This window comes from Alligator mississippiensis, chromosome 2 (assembly GCF_030867095.1).
Source record: "Alligator mississippiensis isolate rAllMis1 chromosome 2, rAllMis1, whole genome shotgun sequence".
NCBI classification, from domain to species: Eukaryota; Metazoa; Chordata; order Crocodylia; family Alligatoridae; genus Alligator; species Alligator mississippiensis.
The window spans coordinates 56795595-56820218 of NC_081825.1; the positions used below are offsets into that span (position 1 = coordinate 56795595).

A 24624-nucleotide genomic window follows, 5' to 3' on the forward strand; every position below is an offset into this window, starting at 1 on the left:
CCCAGCTACCATGAGGGGCACAATATAACAGACATGTTCAGTGCACGCCCAACACACACTTACAGGATTTAGTTCAGCACAAACCACAGCTGCCACTGTGTATGTCACTTACAAATATGTCTGGAAGTGGTGTTTATCCAGTAACTTAGTAGTTACAGCAGTTGCCTAGACTAAGTGAGATCCTTAGCCTGAGGGGATTTAGATCCACATGTCCCTCCCAGAAGAATTCGTAGCCAGGCAGCTGTATTCTGTCCTGGGGTGGCAGTATTCTCTTCTCTTCTTGAAGCTGTGCCACTTTGCAAAAAATTCAGGATTCAGTGGACAAGGGAAAGGAACCTTCTAGTCCAGTGATTAAAGCAACCACCCTAGAAGAGGGAAGACTTGGGTCCCAGTCTCTGTTTCAAGGAGTATTTAAGTGTTTTATGCAATGGCCACTTACATTTATCGCCATTTGCTTGTTTGCCTCTCCCAGCACTGCTTCGTCCCTCTTTCTCCCCCACCTTTTGTATTAAAATCACTCACTCAGCTTTATACACTGCTCCATGATTGTCCTTTCATAGCATCTGCTGAAGTGAGTTTGAGTTCACAAAAGCTTATGCTCTCTTTCCACCTTATTCAGTAAATCTATAAAGTGCATATCTACCCTGCCCTCTGCCAGAAAGCACAAACCCTTATAACCAATATAAGTCACTCCAGTCTGGGAGTGAAGTACTCCTTAGAAAATGTGGAGTAATTATGTACCCATGTAACTTACATGGGGCACGTCTACATGAGACATTTACTGCTGAGTTAACTCCACATTAAAATGTGAGGAACTACCAGTGCAGCCCTATGAAGCTGTAGTAAACTAATAAATGCCACCATAGAATAGTACTTGTCAATACAAGTACTATCCTGCGGCAGCATTACTTACTCAGCTGCAATGCACATGTAGACGCTGATGGGACTGGCTGGAGCACAAGGCTGCTTCAGTGTTGGGGGTTGCTTGCCAGCTAGCCCTCCAATGAAGCACCCTTGTGCCCCAGCCAGCCCTGCTGCAGCACACTGAGCTGGGTCAGAGCAGCCCCAGGCTGGCAGGCTGAGCCCTGGGGCCCCCTGCTAGCTGGGGTGCACTGACCTGGCTCCATGTGCTACAGTCCCAGGCAGACATGTAAATGTGGCATCTGGGAGCAACAAACTCCAGTGCAAACTATGCAGGAGTTTATTCAGTCAAATTAATAGTAGATGCACCCATGGCATACCAATGGTGTCTCTGCTCCCCTAGGATAAAACTGGACCTTGTTTTTCTCCCAGAACAAAGCCTTTTATCCTGGGAACCTACAAACATCCAAGTCCTTTGTTCTGTTTTCAGAGGTTGTGAAATACTGGCAGTAACACTTTTTCCTGGAACAATCTAGGCTAATTCAAGTTAATTGCCATTCATTCCAGGGACCAACTGTGTATGGAACTATGCTGCTCCTCTGTTTTGACTTGAATCAATCAGAACCAACTCAAATGCAACCTTGTTTTTACCCCTTGTCAGCTTCTGCTGGAGTAGCTGTTTACAAAGTAAACTGCCTCTTCTGTCACCTAGTGGAAAGACAGTGTAATGCTTTCTGTGGGCAGCTGGCTTGACAGAACTGGTTGCATCTGCTCCTTATTACCTAATAAAATCCAGGGAAAATTATGCTGTTGTAATCATGTGACATACCTAAATTTTTATTCAGTCTATACAAGAGAAGGGTGAAAGGAAACTTACACATGGAAAGGATGTGTGACACAGGGGCAGCTTTTTGAAAATCACTGACAAAGTCATGGCAAGACCAGCTAGAAGTTGAAATTAAACCAAATCATCCTTGAAATAATCTGTAACTTATTAGCTGTGACAAAAGTCAATATTGGAACCATTCATCAGGGAGGTGGTAAACTCATAACCTCACAGAGTCTTCAAAATGAGGTTAGATGCCTTCCTAAAAGACATGCTTTGGTCCCATGCTTGAAAAAAGTCTACAGTTTGATATATGCAGTCTAAATGAGCACAGGGGTCTCCTTTTGGTCTTAGAATCAGGCCTTATATCAGTCTGGTGGAAAAGCCTGGGAACACATTCTGCAGCTTGTTTCTCCTTGTACAAAAAGCAGTCTGGGTTCTCTGGAAGAATTCAGCTTTAATCCAACTTCTTCTCTAAGCTGTAGGGCAGCAGGGCTCTCAAATGTACGAACTGGAACTCTGTCTGATGGTTAAACTGTGTGTAGAGAGCTGGCAAAATATCTCCAACATACATGCCCCGATAACAAAAAAAGTTCTGCCAGGCCCAGTGGCACATTAAGATTTACTGGGGCTCTGGGCAAACAGAAAATTGGAGGTCCCTCACCAGGTGAGAGCAGGTATCCTCTGGATCTGCCAGGGGGCTGTGGCTGGGCCTGCCCAGCCTCCTTGGGGCATCTGAGGTGAGACAGGCAGCTGAGGTGAAGGTAGCTCCATCCCTAGCTTGCCCCTCCACCCAGCAGGTGTCACGCAGCCAGAGTTGCAGTCCCCCAGTGCTGCAGGATGGGCCGGGGCCAGCTTTGGGGGGAGGGAGGGAGGGGCACGAGCTCAACCCCCAGCTGCCTACCCGGGCCTCTGCTGGCCTTGGTGGGGCAGGATGGGGCTATCCCATCGGTCCCAGTGGTGCTGGTGCTAGAGGCTGCCCACAGATGGCAGGGAGCGAGGTGGCCCATGGGGCCTCCTGGCAGCAGATGGCCCCAGGAAGCTAATGCCACCTGCAGGGAGCCCCATACCTGCCCCTAGCCTGGGACTGGCCAGAGGAGAGGAGGCACACTGCCCTGGATGCCTGTGGCCAGGATGCCTGTCTGGACCATGCTGCCTGATTGGCAGGGGCCCCTGGGCTCAGGACCCAGGCATTAATCCACCTCTGGCCAGGCACTGACATTTATTTAGAGAGATACTTTTCCAGTGAGAAAAACAGACAAAGGTTCTAAAAGAAGATCTTTGCTCTGGATTACTACATTAGACAGATGTCTTCCCCCTGAATATTTAGGGATAAAAAAAGAACAGGGAACATCTTATAATTTAAAGGCATCACAAGTAAATATTGGGATGGGAAACTTTTAGGCTATTAGCAGATAGTCCAACCATTGATTATGTGAATAAAGGTCTCATTTCCTTATCAGCTCCTTACATCTCAGTCATATCTGGTCTATTTATTAACACAAACACATTTTATTTCTGATAGTCCCACAGAGGCAAAAAGTAGTGAAAGACAGACACCCACATGGATTCTGTTCTGTGTCATGTGTCAATTTTGTCAGCTAAGTTCTCCGTTACTGTGAAGGAATGATTTAAGAGGAAGAATACAGAGTTTGGTGAATACAACAGGTCTATTCTGAAAAGCTTCTGCAAACAGAGTTATATGCTTTAGTTTACCCTTTCCCCTTTTTCTGGTCCCTTCCATGTTACAGGTGCCAACAAGAGGAACCAAGGGACCTGGAATATAGACTGAATATAGGATACAGAAAACACAAATGGATACTAGATAAAGGGGAAAACAAGGAAAATAAACTGAATGGAGTTACATGTGTAAAAACAGGGCAAATTTTGGCCCTAGATTTTTAAATAGACACAAATCAATAAACAGACTTGTTCAATGCAAGTTTGAGGCTACACAGTTCAATGTAGTGCTATGCACACATATCAAAGCTAGCTGTGGGTACCAGAAATGGTATAGCTATGTTAACACAGGTCTATGCCTGTGCTGATTAGCCCTCATTTTTAGCCCCTGCTATATTAACACAAATAAACTATTTCTAGTACCCATGCTGCTGCATTGCCTGCATATACATACCCTCACATTTACCATTCTTAGTGAAGTACAATGCCTTGCACTTTTTGGAGGGATTTTTCCCCATTATTTCTTGGAATAGAAGACAAGTGGCAATGGGAAAGGCCAGAAGATTCAATAGAGGGAGGAAGAAAAGGAATAAAAAAGTTGGAAAGAGAAACCTGAGTGGAAAGAGGACAGGGATTTGTAAAGATACAAATGCTGTTAGAACTTTCCCACCACAAATTATAATTGGTTGGTGTACTGAAATATCAGTACTACTCTGTTTAGAAAATCAAATGTTGTGCTGCTTGCTCTGGTGTTCCTCCCCCCACCCCACACATCCCCAGAGGTAATATAGATTTGTCAGGAGTGCTCCAGAATAAATTCTGCTTACAATTTGGGACACTTCTTGTCCCGAAGTCATCCCCTAAGTGAAGGAAGTCCAGTTTTCACCCCATATTCCCAACAATTAATTTTCAGTATGATGTGGTCACTTGTGACCAGTAATTTACTATAAAGAAATGCAGCATACCCTTACTGTCACTACAGTTCTCTTCATCGCTTCCATCCTTACAGTCATTATCTCCATCACACTGGAAAGCACTGGGGATGCACTGTCCACTTCTGCACTCCACGAGACCCTGGCTGTGACATGCTTTGGGAAGCAAAAACACAATTCAACCAATTTAGTTTTCTAAAGGTCTCATTTCTCTTAAGCATCATTTTAAAGTTACTATATGAGGAACATTTAGAACTGCTCACTTCCAAGGTTGCCAGGAACTTCCCATTATGAAGGTTCTGTTTTCACATGTGAACAGTTGTGCCAAACTTCAGCCCATTTGGGCTGAAATTTTACATGCTATGTGTTTGCCTCAAGCTCAATTCAACACTCAACTGTTTCCTAGACAAGGATAAGGAAATACTTTTTTTTTTGTTCATACTGAAAAATTCCAGTGACCTTTCCTTTGAACAGCTGTAGTACCACCAAGGTTTTGAATTTGAGAAGGGATTGGCCTACATTTTATTGGGGATTTCCTTTTTGCTGTCTCAAAGAAAATCCATCCAAACTTGGCCAAGTTATATATCTTTGAAAAATAGCAGTTCCTGCATGTTCAGAAGAGACTTCCTTGATTTAGCAACTAAATTTTCCAAAGTCTGTCTGCACTAGACAGCCTAGAGCTAAGCCTAACTTTCACTGCTCTGGGATGATGAGGGTGCTGCCAGGCCCTGAACTGAGAGGACAGGAGGGAGCCTATCTAGCCTATGCATGAATGCCTATGCTTTCATGTCCACCACCACCACCTCATTCCTTCACACACACACACCCTGGACACATGTAACCTAGAGAACAAAGTTGCCTGTCTCAAATGCAAAAGGAATAAGAACTGGACCTGTGGGGAAGGGAGAGGAGAAAAGGATCAAAAGTTAGGGTACAGTGTCCAAAACAAGGAGTAGGAAGGAGAGTAGGAATGGAAGTCCAGAGAAGTGAGGTTAGGACTTGCTGACCAACGAGACTGGGCCTGAGATAAAAAGCCTAGAGGAGTGGTGCCAAGAACTGAATAAGTAAGAAGAATGGGACTGAGATTGGGACCAAGTGTCTGGAGTGTAAGAGAGACAGGACTGGTTCTCAGGTCAGAGGAGAGAGAGGTAAAGAGGCAGAAGGGTCTCTGCTCATTCTCTGCAGTCCCTCCAAAGGCTGGAATGGAACCCAAGGTTGCCGAGCCTCACCATTTCTCTTCTGTTAGCAAGTACCCATGAAACCCACTGGCCCACTCCCTTCATCTGCTCCATGTAGAGTACAACAATCTAGTCCTGTTCTCAGGTACTTCATTTGCTCAACAGAGGCCTGTGTGGTGAGCCTAAAATGTCCAAGACTGCTGGTAATCTATCTGGGTATCACTATTACAATGCATAATAGAATTTGGGTATTTTTCAGTTGCTTTTTCAAAGCTAGAAAAATTACACCTAAAACATGTTAAAAGAACATGATGGGTATGAAGTTAAGTACTCAAAAGGTATGAAATGCCAGAACTAAGGATCCCTGTGCAATCTTAATCAGGCTCTCCTTCTGCATATTCAATATGGTCATTTTAATTATGTGATTGCATAGGCATTTCCTAACTTTAATTATTGAGCTTGGAACCTCCACATTCGTTTAACATATTTTTGGTATGTGCAACTTTAGCATTTGTTGCCACAGCAGACAGAGGCCAAAATTATGGCTAGGAACTCACTGTGATTGGAGGTGCTACATAAACATACATGAGGACAATTTAAGATACAATTTACCTTAGTTGAAGTATTTGAATTATACTGATAATGAACCAGCAAGAAAGGACAACAGAGCAGCTGTAGTTCATTTGACAGAATTTTTAACAGTGCTTACCAGAGTATATTACCTGCAAAGACATTTGCTGCTAATCAAACTACTTGAAAACATATTAGGTGCAATTTTTTGTCTTTCCATTAATATTCTAAGCTTAGCACTGTTTTAAAAATTATTGGGAGGTGCAAGAAATTGCTAACTTACAGCAGTTGACTTCATCTGACTTGTCCACACAGTCATGGTCCCCATCACATACCCACTGTACTGTTATACATCTCCCCTCTCCACATCGATGTTGCGTTACTGGATCACAGTCTAAGTAAAATGAAGAAATAAGAACAAAAAAGAAATAGGGGGAAATAGCTCCAACTCTTTAATTCCTATATTTCTGCTTAATTATTTGATGTTCTAGCAACTGGTCATTTTTTACAAACTTGGGAAGTTTCCCCAGTATTGCTACAGTACAGAAGGTCATTGTATCACCACTTATTTCTTACTTACGAACCTGTACATATGATAGTGAATGTCTTGAACAATGCAAAAACTAAGGCTAATACATTTGGATACTTAAGGTGTCACCTAATACAAGATTCTAATGGTGACTGCTGTACTACAGAACAACATTTCCCCCCTTATAACAGTGATTTAAGTTTACAGTAGCAAATGGGAAATATTTTTGTACTCTGTACAAAGCAAAATATTTTTATACTTTATAAAAATATTTTTGAAAATTAAATTTAAAGTAGGTCAAGTATTTTCACTGGTAATTTCTACATGGAGACATCTGTATTGCAGAGTATTTGTATTCAAACTGCAATCCACACAGAACTTCCAAGTGGTCTACAGAACTGGTTCTCTACCAGTGGCATAGTATATCATTATCTGTCGAGAATTTATGATGACATGAGGTAGATAAACTAAGCAGAGGTTCCAGGATGGTACAAAGAACTGCTATTATTTTGGTAATATTTTAGTTAATTTTTTATATTTGACTCAATTTATAGTATTGATTGGAAAAAATAAAAATGATTAGTCAGATAAAAGATTAAACTGAACCTCAAAGAGTAGTATAAGGAACAAAATGTTGTCCGACTCCCTGAGGCTCAGTTGGTTCAAGAAAGAGACAACTTCTTGACAACTACTATTGTAGCAGTCTTTGGGAAATGAAAAAAAAACTGCTGGAAGTGCTAGCAATCTCCAACAAGGATTTGGCAGACTCTGTGACCTATATTACAAAGAAAATATTTCATGATGCTGAAATAATGTTGATGCCCAGAAATTCTGCCAGAAAAAAAAAAAGCCAAGGTGAAGGATTTTCAAAGACAGCTGTTCCAAGTAAAAGATAAGACATATGATTATGAACACAGATACAAACAACAATGAAAAATGTGGGGCTGCCATGAGAAAAAGTAGAGATAATACTGTCTCTGGAAACTCTACTACTTCCTATTAACTCAGATAAAGATATTAGTTGAGAGATAGAATAGACATACCAAATGTTGGTTCCCAAATGGAAATAGCTAAAAGTTCCCATCAAACAAAGTAATCGTCAGTAAACAAAGTAATTTTGCCCCCGTCAAACAAAAGTTCCCATCAAACAAAATCTCATGGATGCAGCTTTCCAGTTAGCTAACCTTCTCAGCTAACATGGAAAGAAAATTTCTTCACACATCCACTATAAAACTGCTTAAAGATGAAACAATTTACTCTGGACTGCTATCCCTTCTATACTAAATCATTACACTTTGACGCGCTATGTTTTGGGGGGCGGTTTTCATAAACAAGCGCCAACAGGAGGCAGGGGACTTATCTGACTCTTTTACCAGATCTTGTCCATCAGTGATGCCATTTTTTGTCAAACCCTTAGAGAGGGTTAAGTAAATTAATACATTTTATATAAAAAAAATCCTGCAGTTTAGAAAGTAATCTCTATTAAATTGAGTTTTTACTTCCCTTGCTCTATTATGTTATTTATTCAAGGAAGTGTTATTTGCTTCCATTCTTTTAAAAATGATTACCAACCACACCAAAGAGACTGAAGTGGCCAGAATTTTTCTGTAAGAAACTGATTCGGCCAACACAGCTCACAAAGAGCAGCACTGAATTTTACCAGAAAACTAGTAGTAGCAGCTGCAGAGTAAAGCCTAGACCCTGTAAACAAGAAAGCCTGTTCCACACTTAAAGTTATACCAGTTCAAACTTTGGTGTAGCTGCAGTTACACCAGAATAAAGATATACAGAGATATTCCTCTTGCTCTGCAGGCAAAGCAGAAAGGTTAACTATACTAGTACAGCTCATGCATAACTTTGCTCGCATGAGAAATTTCACCAAAAGTTTAAGTCATCAGTCTACACATATAAGCAAAGTCATGTAAAATATTAAGGTCTCTAGCAGACATGCAAGCGAAGGCACATGGGGATCTGAGGTGGGATCCTCAATTGCACTTCCTGCCATACCATATGTGCATGGCAAGAAGCATGACTGCAGGATCCAGCATCAGATCCCATCACACCTCATTACTAGTGCAGGGGGAGCCTGGGATCGCAATCCTGAGTTCCCCCTACACCAGCAAGTAGCAAGCTCCCACAGTTTGAAGCCCCATCAGCTGATGGGGCTCACAGTCATGGGAGCCCATCATGTGCTCCTGTGGCTGAGAACCCAGATCAGCTGATTGGGCTCCCAGCCAGGGAGGCACATGGTAAGATCCCACAGCTGGGAGCCTGGATCAGCTGACAAGGTTCCCAGCCACAGGGGTGCACCCCACACACCTAGGAGCCCCAGCCTGGCCACACATTCAATTAATGACATAATAGGAATGAGCCGCAAAGTGATTATATGTTTTTTGTGTAAGAACTTTGTGGCTGGTTCCTTATCTGATCGCATCATTAATTGCACCAGTGTATGGTTGTGTAACAAAGCTGTGACTGATTAACTGGTTAATCGCATTTTAAGCATAGCATGTGCCAGAGACCTAAGTGTTTACAGGATTAGAGCTATTCCTTTATGTTTAGTTGATATCGATATGAATATTGAATTGTTTAGCATAGCTAGTATTCATTCTTGAAAAATAAAAACAATAATAATGATGATAAAAAATAAGTAAATAGTTAATAATGGTCATAGAGACTTTTTGTCATGTTTTGAATAGATCTATGGAGGAAGTACCAATGCCAGAGAAGATAAATTTACAGCAACCAATATCCAAGATAATAAAACCCAGTAGACAGAACAGAAAGGAAAGTTTGAATAATAGTTGCTATACAACATAAAGCACGTCAGGAACACAGGATGTGTTTGGAGCTAGATTAAATTTCTTAATAAACTTTTATTTTTCCTCCAAAAATGTTTGCCAATTTTTTTTTTATTTTTTTTTTTTGTGATTAAAATCTTCACTTTTTTCATGTTTGGAAAAATAAATGATTATTTCAGGAAAGCTTTTTTTTCCATACTTGTGAAATATTTTGGTTTCAGACTGTACAAAAATCTTTACTTTCTCTGCTGTCTACATTTTTTCTTAGAAAAGCGAGATAAAGTGAAACAGAAGTTAGAAAGCAGTTTGTTCATTAAAAAAATAACCTTTTACTTTTGAAAGATGCATTTTAGCGATTAGCATTGCTTTACTTTTTCTGTCTGGCAAAGTCAGAAGATTTTTTTCCCAAATTTTCTTTTTTAAAAAAATCATGGAAAAAGCCATTGTTTTTCAATGACAAAAAACATTCACTTGGAGTTTTCCCATTAACAGTACTATAAGCAGGAGGAGATTCATTAATAGGCAGAATCCTGAAAGTCAACAGAGAATGGCATTTTAAGAAGCAGTGAATGGACAGTCGTCATCCAGGGCAATTCTGTTTTGATACCCGAACAAAAAATTCAGCTTTAATATTTGTTGGCATCCATGATATGCAGTCTCTCTAGGTTTCCCTTTGCCTCAGATATGTTCAGCTGAGCTAGCCAGAAAGCTATCAACATATCTTGAAGTTCAGAATGAATAGCAAGATCAAAATCTTTTCAATAAATATGCTTCTGATTTTGCATAAAACAAATATTGTGCAAAAATGCCATTCCCTGAAAACTTATTGAATTAATGACTTATCTATCCCAACATTTTAAATTTGTTATGAAACCATGCACATTTTAATCTGTTTTTATTTTCTTAGTAAAGTGGACTCTTCGGGTCCATAACTTTCTTTCTGATGCATGCAAGAAAAATCATTGTCAGTTTAGGCAATGCTATCAAATACTTAGGAAAAACAGAAGCATAATGATGTAACTGGGTGCGCCCAAGGCAGCTACCACACACCGGTGGTCAATGGAACTATCCCATAGCTGCTGCCACTGCCAACAGAATTGCAGGGTTGCAATGACAGCTGACCCCTCTCCCTTTCCCCTGCAAGTCAGCATACGGGGCAACTACCCCAGTCACTCTGCACAAGTTATGCTACAGTAGAAAATCATATCACTGCCATTTACCACAGTTTTGTTCATCACTCAAGTCTCCACAGTCGTCATATCCATCACAGACCATGGTGTAATTGAGACATTTTCCTGTGTTACAGTGGAATACATCATCACTGCAGTCTGCAAAACAAGTAGTTTATAGCAAATCAACAAAACATGATATTAAGTTCTATTTATACAGTAGCAATGCTGTGAAAGGTTAAACTAAATTATATGCATCAACACAGGACTTTACAATAGTAAACACACAGGTCCATAACTGTATTCTGTGAACCCCTCGGCTCAGTAAAATTTAATGTGGAAGAGTAAGAAGGATCAAAAACCCTTTGTGGACTTTATTCTTTTGGTCCTGCTCCTTGCCTTCCTTATGTGTGATCAATAGCAATGGAGGGGAAAAAAAGAATTTACATCATAGAAAAACTGTGGTGTTTATTCCTTTTCGTGATCTTTTCATCTCCTACACACTGACAAACTAATCCAAGGGAGTCATTTGGAAGAAACATCTTTGGACACTAAACTGAGAATATTCAAAATGTATTCAAGATGTTCAGATACCAAGAGATATCAAGTAACTGAAATATTTATTCTTCAGATAGATTAAATGGGCTAGATAACCAGCTGCCAGATGATATGGGGGCAAAAAGCAACCACCACTTCTGGACTAGTCATGACAAAATTTCCTTGTAAAAATGTTGTTTGAAGTTCCATCTATGACAGCAGAGTAGTATGTCTTGCCCAGTGGTTCTCAATATTTTTAGACTTGAGGCACCCCTTGGAAAATACCAGTTCTTAGCACTTATTCATTCCTAATTACAGAAAAAAATAAAGCAATTTTCTGTTGGAAAGAATTTAGACAGTATGGAGACCCTCAAAACAGACACTATGAAGGTCTGTTTTAAATCTCAGTGTTTATCCAGTGAAGGTGTGTACACACCTAACAGCTAATATTGCATGGCACATCACGGCACTCGAGATCTCATGGAACTGCAGAGTGCTGCAGCATCCCGACTGAAAAATCACCGAAGTTACCAAATAATAGGTATGCTGCAGGACTATGCTCTGGCATGTACTGTACTACTGAAAAAACAAGAGTCTCTGTTCTGTTATGCACTATACCAATAATCAAAAATACCACATCACAAAATTCTAATGTGATCAGATGTTCAAGGCAAACATTTGGGATTGAGGATAAACCATACAGCCAACCTTCAATAAATAACCGTACCCAATCTCACTGGTATGCATTATCATGTGATGTATAAGAATGACACAGAGACATATTCTGCTTTTTTATTTTTGCTTTTTTCATTGGAACTCATTATAACAATCAAAGCAATTATCCTTTTCTTATTAATGTACTTCCAGTAACCATCCAGAAATTATGTTCTGAGTGTATGATGGCAGAGAACAGCAAATATCATGAGAGCAATAGATTTTCGGATTTCCATAAAAAGTTTTCATGGTATAAATGTTCTTTCCTCCCAGAAGGGAAAATAAATTGTGTTTAACTTGAGTAGTAATTCTTCAACTGAGGCTGAGGAGGAATTGTGTAAGTCTGCCTGGTAAGAAGCAGTGATATCAGCCTACTGCTGTTAAGGTGTCACTCATAAGGCTGCATGACCCTCAAGTACTTTAAAATAAACTACCATGAACTCCCGGGGTTAGCTCTGCAGCATACTAATTTGAAATGACACAAAATAATGGGTAAATTATTTTTTTTCATATTTGATGCTAGTACTAAGTTTACCCAGGTGCCTGCCAAATTATAACTCACAGGTAAGAAACAGATTGAGAGTTAAAATAGAAATGTATTGTTTCTTCAGGTTCTAAGACTTTCCACTTCCAATTAAATAAGTACAGTAACCTTTAAAAATATGACCAGCATTTTGGTGCCTTGGCCCCTTCCATCCCACTGCTGCCAATTGTTTCAGCAGGCTTTCTATATGCCTGAGGTCAGGCATTACACTTTCTCCAGTAAAATGACATTGGCATATAATGTTTAACTCCTGCAAGTGCCAATATTTTATTAGACCAACTAGATAGCTACAAAATAATTTCTCTGTTTGCAAGCTTTCAGGCACATGCACCCTTCCTCAGGCACAGGGGAGTACAAAGATTGTCAAATTTCTCTCAGGTGCAAATGAGGTAAATAGACAACTTTTACTTTTATCTGAGACTATTTTACATAAAATGAACTTTTCCAACAAGGAGATCTTACACCACCTTTCAGCTCTCCTGTGAAATATGAATTTTCATTTCCACCTGGGAGAAATTTTACGATCTTTGTATTCTCCTATGCCTGAGGAATGGTGTGCGTGTGTCTGAAAGCCTGCAAATAATTTTTTTTTTTTTTTACAACTAGCTAGCTGGTCTAAAAAAGATATCACCTCTCCAAGAATCCTGATTACTTGTCAAATGAAGCATACTTCAAGATTTTTCCAGCACTGCAAAAGTCTCTGGAAGAAGCAGCATCCACCCTCCCTCAATATGCCACAGAGAACTGCTCAATTCTTTCTTCACAGATGCAAAACACTACTAGAGTTTTCACCTTCTTAGCAGTGATTGGAAACTCATTACAAATCTTAATTTTCAGACTCTTCACATTATACTTCTTTTGTTCACTTCCACGCTTGACTGTGTAACGCACCACATGGATATTATATTATTTGTTACGGGCGAATAGAGAGTGGGATGCTTTCAAGGGAAAAAGTATAGACCAATTTTTAACTAATGCAATGTCAGTTGCAAAGGACACCAAGTTTTCCATATTCAAGCCACTATCATGCAATTTTTTTCATCTTGTTTCACCAGTCTTTGTAAAACACCAAAAAAACCCAACCCCACCTTCTCCAACACATTGGATAAGGAAAAATATTGTGTAACTGATTAAATATTTAAAGTTGCCATTATTTGAAGCAACAGTTGCTTTGGAAAATAATTCATTGTCTGAGATTAGTCAAAAGCAGTTAAACTGAAAAGACTTGTCAAAACATTCTACCCTGCTCTCAGATTCTATGTTCCTATAATTAATTCTTTTGATTTAGCTTTGACTTTGAAAGTACTTTGGCTGTCAACTTCACCTCATGGTCAAGTAATGAGTAGCTGTGATGATGCACAACTGCATGGCACGTGCAAATTATTTTGGCAGCAATAACATTGCTTTCTTCAGGGGTGTCCTCCACTGTGAAATATTTAGCCAAACTGCTGCCAAAATGTTTGGATCTCATTGACATGCAGTGTTTCTGTGTGTTCCCATGCTTTATATTAGCACCTTCTGTTTAATAAAAGCCACATTGGGCATATGGTTCTTTGAGCCATCTCCAGATCCTTAGGTTTTGCAATTCGGTCTCTAAATTCAGGTTCCAATAGCAGCTCACTCCTCAAAGAACTTTTCTGTCTCTTTTGTAGAGCATCATTTCCCTTTCATAGTTTCATAGCTGGTAGGGTCAGAAGGGACCTGAGGAGATCATATAGTCCAACCCCCTGCCATGGCAGGAAAGAGTACTGTGGTCAAACGACCCTGGCCAGATGTTTGTCCAGCCTTTTTTTTTAAAGACCCCCAGGGTAGGAGTCAGCACCACTTCTTTTGGAAGTTGGTTCCAGGTCCTAGCCACCCTGACAGTGAAATAGTGCTTCCTAATGTCAAGCCTGAAACTACCCTCCGCTAGCTTGTGTCCGTTGTTTCTTGCAACTCCCGGGAGTGCTCAGTGGAAACAGGGACTCTCCCAATGCCTGCTGGTCCCCCTTGACTAGTTTGTAGACTGCCACTAGATCCCCTCTCAGCCTCCTCTTTTGGAGGCTGAACAAGTTCAGGTCCCTCAGCCTCTCCTCGTAGGCCCTGCCCTGCTGACCCCGATCATGTGGATGGCCCTCCTTTGGACCCTCTCCATATTGGCCACATCCCTCCTTAAGTACGGCACCCAGAACTGGATGCAGTACTCCAACTGTGGCCTGACCAGTGTCACATAGAGGGGGAGGATCACCTCCTTGGACCTGCTTGAGATGCATCTGTGGATGCATGACAAGGTGTGGCTGGCCTTCCTGACCGCATCCCCACTTTGCGGCCCATGTTCATTGTGGCATCAATAATGACTCCCAGATCCTTTTCTGTCTCAACACTGACGAGAAGGGAGTTCCCCAGCCTGTAGGTGTGCCGCTGGTTCTTCCTCCCCAGGTGCATTACCCTGCACTTGTTAGTGTTGAACCCCATCCTGTTCTTATCGGCCCACCCCTGTAACCTGTCTAGATCCGCTTGCAGCCTGTTCCTTCCTACTAGAGTACCCACTTCACCCCACATCTTAGTGTCATCTGCGAACTTGAACAGGGTGCTTTCTACCCCCTCGCCCAAGTCACTGATGAAGATGTTGAATAGTGCGGGCCCGAGGACCGATCCCTGGGGAACCCCATTGCCCACATCCCTCCAGGTTGAATAAGACCCATCCACCACCACCCTCTGGGTGCGGCCCACCAGCCAGTTAGTGACCCATCTCACCGTGTAGGCATCAACACCACTGTCTCCTAGTTTCTTACTAAGAATGGGGTGAGAGATCGGGTTGAAGGCCTTCCTGAAGTCCAGAAAGACTATATCCATTGCGACACCTGCATCCAAGGACTTGGTGACCTGGTCATAGAAGGCCACCAGGTTGGTTTGACAAGACCTGCCCCTAATGAACCCATGCTGGTTGCCTTTGAGCATAACCTCCCCTGCTGGCACTTCCTGGACATGTGCCAGGATAATTCTTTCGAAAAGCTTCCCCAGGACTGAGGTCAGACTCACGGGCCTATAGTTTCCTGGGTCCTCCTTCCTCCCTTTTTTGAAGATGGGGACCACACTGGCCCTTTTCCAGTCCTCTGGCACATCGCCTGAGCACCATGAGTCCTTGTAGAGCTGCGCCAGAGGTCCCGCAATGACCCCCGCTAGTTCCTTCAGCACTCTGGGGTGGAGATCATCAGGACCTGCGGATTTGAATACATCTAGTCTCTCCAGAAGTTCCTTGACAAGGTCCTCATTAACCCTAGGCCTGGGTGTGCCACCCACAGGGCCCTTGGGGGTGCCAGTGGGGGAGATTATCTGGGTCCCTCCTCAGAAATAGTTGAATATGGCAAAGAAATTGTTGAATATGTCAGCTTTACCGTCAGGTGAGATGACCAGATTTCCTAGTGTGTCCTGCAGAGGCCCCACATTACCTGGCACCTTCTTCTGCCCCGGTATGTATTTGAAAAAGGACTTCTTGTTGTCCTTGATCTGGGTTGCTAGTCCCAGCTCCATTTCCGCCTTGACTTTCCTGACTGCCCCACTACGTTCCTGAGCTACCAAGGTATAGCCCTCTCTTTTAATGGCCCCTCCCTTCCAATGGGTGTACACCTCCTTTTTTTGTTTGGAGACGTTCCCGGATGCTTTTGGTGAGCCATGGGGGCCTTTGCGCCCTCTTGCCCCCTTTGACTCGTGTAGGGATTACTTCCCTTTGAGCTTGGAGGATCGTCTCCTTAAGGAGCGACCACTCCTCCTGGACACTCAACTCCCTCCAGCTCTGGGACCTCAGTGCTTCCCCCACTAGTTTTCTCACCTCATTAAAGTCCACCCTCCTGAAGTCAAGGGCTGCTGCCTTGCTGGAGGCTTTCACCACCTTGCGCTGGATGATGAATTCCAGCAGACAATGATTGCTATTGGCCAGGTGGTCAAGCACCCACAGACCCCATACCAGGTCATCGCTTTGTAGTCAAATGTTTGTTTATGTGCTTTTCTCCTCACTCATGGTCAAATTGATGGGCTCCTGGGCTGTGTCCAGATAAGCGTGGATGTTTGATTCCCTGGGAACAAGTAGCAGCAATGCACTTTGCACAGCAGCTACTTGTCCCTGGGGAACACCTGTACCACTCACACTTTGGTGCACAGCAAGTTACCCCAGAGGCAGTAGGAAAGTCTGGGGCCAGCACTGTGCTAGCCCCAGCAGCCTTACCAGGATACAGCAGCAGTGATTCTGCCATGTGGAGCATGGCTCCGGGTGGCCCGGTTGTGCTTTTCAGTGGTGCACGCTGCCTGTGCGTGCACTGCTCCAGTTTTTTTCCTGCAGGTTTTTTTTGACCCCTGGGTGGTACCTGGCAGTGTGCAGCCTAATTGGGTGGATCTAGCTGCTGAAAGTCTAAGGAGAAGCAGCAGCTGGGAGAAAAGAAGCTTCAGAGGAGGTGCCCTAATCACCTGGGGATGGGGCTGCCACCAGCTGGATTGCTCCAACTGGGAAGGAGCTTAAATGCCAGAAAGGAGCAGTCCAGAGGGTAACAGGAGGGAACTACTGGAAATTAGGCTGAGAATTAGTAGAAACCTAGAGCTTAAAAGAGTCATAGCTGAAGAGCAGATTATTGTATCTGGAAAAAGAAACTAACTGCAAATAGAGACAAATGAATGTCTCCACAAGGTTTGACCAGAACACAGGACTCAAGATCAAAACCTGGCATTCTTCAGAAGAAGCAGGGACAAGAAGCAACCTTATCCTAAATCAGCTAAGTGCCCAAACCTAGGAGAGAGGTGGGATTTCAAACATAACCCTCTATTAAGGATTTCCTATTGGTTGGTTTGGACTTCTCTTTCACATTCAACCCGCTGGCTTCTCTGAATCCCATTCCTATGTTCAACATAGCATGGAGTTCTTCTGGAAATACAGAGTGTTCAGGAAGTGTGGCATCTCAAGAGACTATCTGGATAGCCACAGCAGGAACTTCCTGATGTGACACAAGGGCAGCACCAGTCTCTTCCTGGTGGGGGGGAGGGGGAGGATGAGGTGGGCTAGGCAGAAAATTGGGCGGGCTGCACTGTACATCTTCTGGCCAAACACACATTCATTTTTTTAACAGTACCTATTTAAGGTGCCATGCCTCTGTGGGCAGTGGACAGGAGTGGGGCGGGCTCAACTGTGTAGGGTGGGTGATGGTGGCTGGAGGCTAAGATAGGGGAAGCACTGGGAGGGGCAGCTAAGGCGAATTTTGGGGTGGCTATAGGCCCCAAAGCACCCACTAGTGCTGCCTCTGGTGTGACAGAACATTACACAGGCTAGACACAAGAACCTTGGTAACACAACACCTTGTCACCTTGTCAACTACTACACTAGTCAATTTTTGAACTCAGGCACTTTACTCAGGTTTGTGAATTCCATTGCCAGTGCTGGGCAACTAAGTTAGGCATGGCTAACTAGCCCTTATATTTTTTTCTTTCCTTTCTCCACTATTTTCAGTCCTCATGATCAACCTGAAGGCCCTCTGTAATAAGGCTTGGTGTATAGGCTCAGGCAGACCACTCTGTAGCCTGCTTGCTCTTACACTCTCCCGAGAGTTACTTAAATCTGATTTAAGTCAGCTATGAACCGACTGCCCAGAGAAGTTTTCCATCTATTGACTCCTCTCTGAAATCCTATGAAATATGAACTTTCATTTCTACCCAGGAGAACTTTTACAGTCTTTTTTCCAATGCCAGATGAAGGGTGTTTGTGCCCCAAATCTTGCAATTAAAGAATTTTTTTTGCAAAAATCTTGTTGGTCTAATAAAAGATATCATCTCTACTATGAGTCCTGGTTGCCTTTTCCTCTAGACCAATACGGCTACAACCGTATTGGATGGATACCTTAAATCTGATTTAGCACTAGTATCAGTGTTACTAGAAAAAGAGAAGGAAATGGCATCAAAGCTGGGAGAATGTGGTGAGCTTGTAAAGCTTCCCAAGGCTTTTTCACAATATTAGTTCTGAGGACAAATTAATTTCTTCTGACCCCCCAATTATCTAATTTCTCTACTAGTTTTGCTTTTAATTTCTCTAATAGTTTTGCATTATCTAAGAAGTTTAGATAAAAAATTATGGTTTAACATGAAACATTAAGCTTAAGGGCATGAAAAAAAAAACAAAATAATCCACTATCCTGAATTTTCCAGGCAATGATATAGCTAGCTTTTACAGAGTAAAAGGAAGGGAGCCACTAAATACCAAAAATATGGAATTAAATGAAAATATGTTAGCTCTGTATATGTTTCATATGAGCAGAAGAGCACCCAGCTGGCTTTATAATTCAAAATATTTGTCTTGAATCCGTAACAGCATGAACAAGCCTGGCAATCCTTTATCTTTGCCCACTGGTTTGTAATTCTGACTATATCTATTTCTTATTGCTCCTCATGTGAACAAGACAAAGCCATCTCTTCCTCACAGTGGTTCTGTGGGGGCTCTGCATCCTGGCTAAATTTGCTGTTTGATTTTCATTCATGCCCTAATTCATATTTACATTCATCCTTTCATAGCAGTAGCAATGACATTTAGAGAATGGCACAGCTTGACAACAGCACAGACAGTGTAATTTAAAAAAGGCAGACAGATGTCCTTGCATGACCTGAAATAAGCAAATATGCAAATTTTAAGGTCTTAACATTTTCATCAAGGTATTGGCAGTAATATATTAGACAGCTACATCATTTCAGCACAGTAACAACCACACTTCACAATCACCACTTGTAATTAGCAGAATTTAATTTTCATTTGGAGATGGGCCAAGCCTCATTTTCATAAAGCAAAAATTAGCTGAATTTCCTTCCTATTCCAAAGCTCCATTAAATCCAATTATTTTTTAAAGTTTTACATGAGGCTGGTCAGCCCTACCAATTTACCAGCCCTTTGACCATTACAATACTCTGTTTCACTCCTGAAACACAGACCCTTCTATCCCTACTCCCATTCTCAATCTTCAAAGATGATGTTGGGGGTTCTGCATTACTCATTTTAAAAAATGCTTAAAAATATATCTACATATTTTTACAACATTTAATTTAAAAAGGGCAAGAGCTATCTTACACACTGCAGCAACTTTAGTCTTAATTTACACCAAAGCCAATAGGCTACATAGGGTGTAAGTCAGAGCAGTTTAGGAACATGCAACCATAATATTGAAAGTGACCTCCAGGGCTACTAGGATAAGGCCCCTACTACCATAGACACTACATCATATAATGCCTTCTAAAAACTTCTCAAGCTTCACCTTAAAGCAGGAAGAAATTTTGCTCCCAGTATACTAATTGGAAGGTTGTTCTAGAACCTGACTGCTTTATTTAGGAACTTTTATCTAATTTCCAGACTAAATTTATTCCTAGCCAATTTATAACCTTTTTCCCCCCATGCCAATACTGCCCTTTAGTTTAAATAATTGTGCTCTAATCCAGGTGTGTACCTCCAACATATTTATAAACAGCAAACATAGTCCCTTCAAGTTTTTGTTTTACTGGGCTAAAGAAGCCAAGTTCTTAGTCTCTTTTCATAATACAGGCTCTTCATTCCCCTGATCATCCTAGTACAGGGGTGGGCAATTATTTCGGGTAGAGGGCCGCTTACTGAGTTTTGGCAAGGCATCGAGGGCCGCATGACAGGCAGGCAGGGGCAGATAAATATTAACTTTTAAAATTTTTTAGGGGCCCTGCAGGCTGGATAGAATGGCCTGGTGGGCCGCATCTGGCCGCAGTTTGCCCACCCCTGTCCTAGTAGCTCCAAGCACTTGTTTCAGTTTTAGTTCATCTGAGTTGAACATGGGCAGTCACAATTCATGGGATTCTAGTGAGGTCTCCAAGTGAGTGACAGACAGTGCCTTGCACAAGAGCACTGAAACTTCCCTATCTGTACTGGAAATACCCCTCCATACTAGGATCATATTGGCAGCTCATAGTTGTCCTGTTATCAGCTAACACACACAGGTCCTTTTCCCCCTCTGCTGTTTCCATCTGATGAACTCTCAGCTTCTAGCAGAAGTATTTATTAGTCCCCAAATGCATGACCTTTTATTTTGTACTGTTAACTTTATCCCGGTTTTATTACCGCAGTCCTCAAGGGTAAGATATTCCAGTCCTCCTCTGTATTTGTGTTGCCTCCCATATTTGTGCTACAAGCAAATTTCATCAGCATAGTCCTACCATTTGTATCAAGGTCATTCATGAAAATATTAAACAAGATCAATTGTAAAACAGATCTTTCTCATACAGTCTCCAGTCTGACACATCACCTTTCAAAAGTACACGTTCATGTCTTCCCTTGATCCAACTCCTTGCTCATTTTTACAGTTACTCTTATTAATACCCAACTTCTTCAGCTTTACTAATAGTTTCCCATTTGGAAAATTCTTTACTGAATGACTGAAATCTGACGCATGCCCTTTGCCTGAAGAATTAATTGTCTCAAAGAAATTTTACAGGTAAATCTTAGAAAGTCTACCGATAGTAAAGCTGCGTTGCATATCAGTGCGTTTACCCTCTATTTGCTAAAGCCTTGCACACAAATGGAGTGAAATCAATCCTGTAACTATCCTGACCACTTTCTCCCCTCTTAAATACAAATATTATATTGCTATTCTCCAAACATATGGTACCATTCTGCATTTGCTACATTTGTATATTTACTACCAGACCTGGTAGTAAATATGCCATTTCATATTCCAGTTGTTTCAGAATTCTGGGATGAAATTATCCAGTCCCTTCAATCTGAGTGCATTAAATTCCTTGCATTTTGTTTCTACCTTCAATTGTGGAAACTTCCATGCTCTCATTCCCATTTTCCCCTTTGTGTTTGCCTCCACAGCCAATATTAGTATGCTCACTGCAAACTGAAACAAAATATTCATTTAGTTTTGGGGCCACACCTAGATATCTTAATCTATAATCCTCCTGACTGGAAAAAAGTAAAAAAGTACAGTACCTGACATACGGAATGAAAAAATATTTTCAAAGGGATTGGAGGATTTTGCCATAGCCTTAGTGTTACCTGCATAATTTATACAGTATGATGGGCATGTCAGAAGGAGCCAGTGAAATAAAAGAAAGAGAATGCACTGAACAATAACACACTGATAATTTATTGGAGGCAGGAAACTTGAAATTCTCTTGGATTCACCCTTTTATTATTCACCTTCCTCATACCATTCATTTTATGATTCTACATTTCTGATATAAATAATTTGAAACTGTAAAAGTAAAGAGACACTGAAATCATAAAGTTATTAAATGTCTGCTCTTACTCTAAATGGATGCCACCTGAAAAATATGGTAAAAACCACGTTTCACTTCACTTTATGTCCTATGGGATCACCTGAAGCTCTGGTTCGACATTAATGTAAACAAGCCTGATAAAATTTGCAATTAAATCTTCTTGGGATACAGACTGCCTTTCATTACACCTTTACATCACTGCCTGGCTCAGTGCAGAACCAGCTGTGGCTAGTGCTTTTGGGTGAGACTGCAACACAACCAACAGCAAAGGACAACTGTGAAAGCTGCCATTTCACCATTAATTTAGTGGGCAGGACATCCTTAACATGTCTACACTGTATGAGGACCATTTTAGGGGCACAGCATGCCTTCTCTGTGTGCTTTAAATATGAACATGATGATATGGTGTGGTGCAGACCATATACCATAAATTTGCTTTTTCAGCCTTGATGTTAAGAAGCCCTTTCTGCATTGCAAACTAGACTATCCTGCTCACCTTTTTCACTTAAGTAGTTCTCAGGAACAGATATTTTTCATGCAAGTAATCAGGATAGATCCATCCTGGGCAAATACCGTCACCTAGTTAGAGAAATTAGCCAAGCCAGTGACAGGATATGGCTCCCAGGTAGCTAGCAGGCAAAACAATGGCCCTCTATTGCTCCAGCCATTTTTAATTGTTATTTTATTTAGCAAAAATATATGAGGAAAAAAATTACACTTAAAAAAAAAAGTATAGTCTTCTGTTGGATTTAATTACTAACAAGTTTATCCGCTTTCTCTCATATGCTGAAGAAGGCACAATGCTCTTCTGTTTGGGTGGAAAATACATAAGAAAATTTTTAAATCTAAACCTAACTAAAGCAATATATTTTCAATTAAAACAGTGAACAATTTAATAGGACACTAATTTTCATCTTAGTTCTTATAAAAATCTCATATTTCCAACATTCTGCATCTTTTTCTGGTACATAAATTTATATCAGCAGGAACTTAGTGTTTTGAACCTAAGACAGTCCAATGCCTCCCCAAAAGGTGCAGTTAACATATTTTGAAGTATACTGATTTGAATTCTGATGGGGTGCATTAATTAATTAATTTACAGAAAGTATTCCAGACATCTCGAAGGAAATGCAACCTTCTTTTAGTTTTATAAAGCTTTGTTGTGTCACTGTCTAGACACCCTGAGAACTGATTTCATTACAGTATATCAAATCAAGCAAACTGAAATCTTGCACATCCCCACAGTGAACAACCAAAGGAAAGCTACTTTCACAACAAATATTAATCACTGTCACCAGAGCCTCATTCCTTCAATTGCAAAGGAAAGGGTCCATCATGTATAGACAAACTTACTTCTCCTTTGAGCCAAGAATAAATGGGCAGGTCTGGAAAAGGTCACCAATGTTTCACTGCTGCAAACACTTAAGTTTGTAAGTAACTTTTGCTTATGTGAGTGTTCTTATGGTCTGCAATGGGACTGTTTATGTGAGCAAAATGGCACAAGTTCATGTTTGGATGAGGGTCTAAATCTATTCTGCATGTTATTACTAGCAGATTTTGCTTGCACTTACTGGATGCATCTACATGTGCATTAACACACTTTAGTTAATGCGCATTAATCTAGTACCTCTGGGCATTCATACACATGCTTGCACCACAGTTGCATAAGCACATGATGTTGTATAAGTGGTGAAATACACGTCAGCGCTGAGAAAATGGCAGCGGCATGCTTTTGAACTAAAGCACATCAGAAGTGTTTTAGCTCCAAAGTACACTGCTGCCATTTTCTGCACACTGATATGCATTTCACCGCTTATACAACTGCACACGACACAGTGCAGTGCATGTCCGCTCACATGCAGAGCAGACTCAATTAATCAAGTCTGCTCTGACTCACCGGATCTCTGGCACGTCCCGGCACAAAATGTATGTGTCTATTTTGAGATACTAGGAAAATGTGCATTAGCCTGTCTTAATGCATATTAACTAAATAGCATGGGGCACCTATACACGGCCTCCAGGGTGGAGAAGGGAGCGCTTTAATTAGAGTGGCTCTTTAAGAGTCGCTTTTATTAAAATGCCCGCAGCATCACAACTTCCAAGGTAAGTGGTGCCGGCTCCTACCCTGGGGGTCTTTAAGAGGCGGCTAGATGAACACCTTGCTGGGGTCGTTTGACCCCAGTACTCTTTCCTGCCATGGCAGGGGGTCAGACTTGATGATCTGCTCAGGTCCCCTCCAACCCTACCAACTATGAAACTATGTATTCAGCATCCCACACCTCAAAATGGCAGCGGTGAGATTTAACTCCCTGCCCAAGGTTTACATTAAATTGAACTTGCCCAAGATAAAATAAGTTTTGGATATTTTAAAATTCTGTTAATGTAAAAAGTCTTGCATGTATTGTTCTGGATCCCTGCAGACCCTGGAACACCACAAGACAGCACTAGCAGTTAGAACTTTGTTTAGATTAATTAAATTACATACTACAAAGTCAGAATATAGCACATATTCTTTTGTTTCTGGTGACATCTTAGATGCATTGTTAATTATGTAATAATTCAAATGAGCAGGATCACATCCAGATACATGGGATTATTAATAACTTTTCATTATTATGATAGCACTGGCAATGATTCCAGTTATCGCTAAATTTTGCACTTAACAAAAGACTTGAACCACACCCTTATGTTTGACTATAGTATAACCTCCACAAAAATTATTGCACTTACCTTAAGTGAAGAACAAAGACAGCCTTTGTCAGATACTATGAATAACTAACTACCTCTATTTTCAGACTAACAGAGTTCAGCTCTCTCTACCTTGGAGTGTCTCTTGAAAAGAGGATGAAGACAAGTAGAGGAAGGTAAGAAAATATCAGAGTGCCTTAAAAAATCATTTAAATCTAATCAGAGATTATAAACACACTCACATATATTGAAATATTGATGGCATGGTATTGCTATAAATAACAGTAACTCTGTTTAGGAAATGTAACAGTTAATTTCCATATACTAACATAGCTGAATATCCTTT

The 24624-nt window shown here is 41.2% G+C and overlaps 1 protein-coding gene across 3 annotated transcripts in view; it reads right to left on the reverse strand.

Annotated features, from left to right (window-relative positions):
* CORIN (corin, serine peptidase) overlaps positions 1 to 24624 on the reverse strand; it is a 272355-nt gene that overhangs the window by 89528 nt on the left and 158203 nt on the right. For all 3 annotated transcript variants that reach the window (XM_019481201.2, XM_019481202.2, XM_059721699.1), the window contains 3 exons: positions 10598 to 10705; positions 6331 to 6441; positions 4333 to 4455 (listed from right to left, as the gene is read on the reverse strand). In XM_019481201.2, the coding sequence (XP_019336746.1) occupies positions 4333 to 4455; positions 6331 to 6441; positions 10598 to 10705 (342 nt within the window). The remainder of the gene's footprint in view (positions 1 to 4332; positions 4456 to 6330; positions 6442 to 10597; positions 10706 to 24624) is intronic.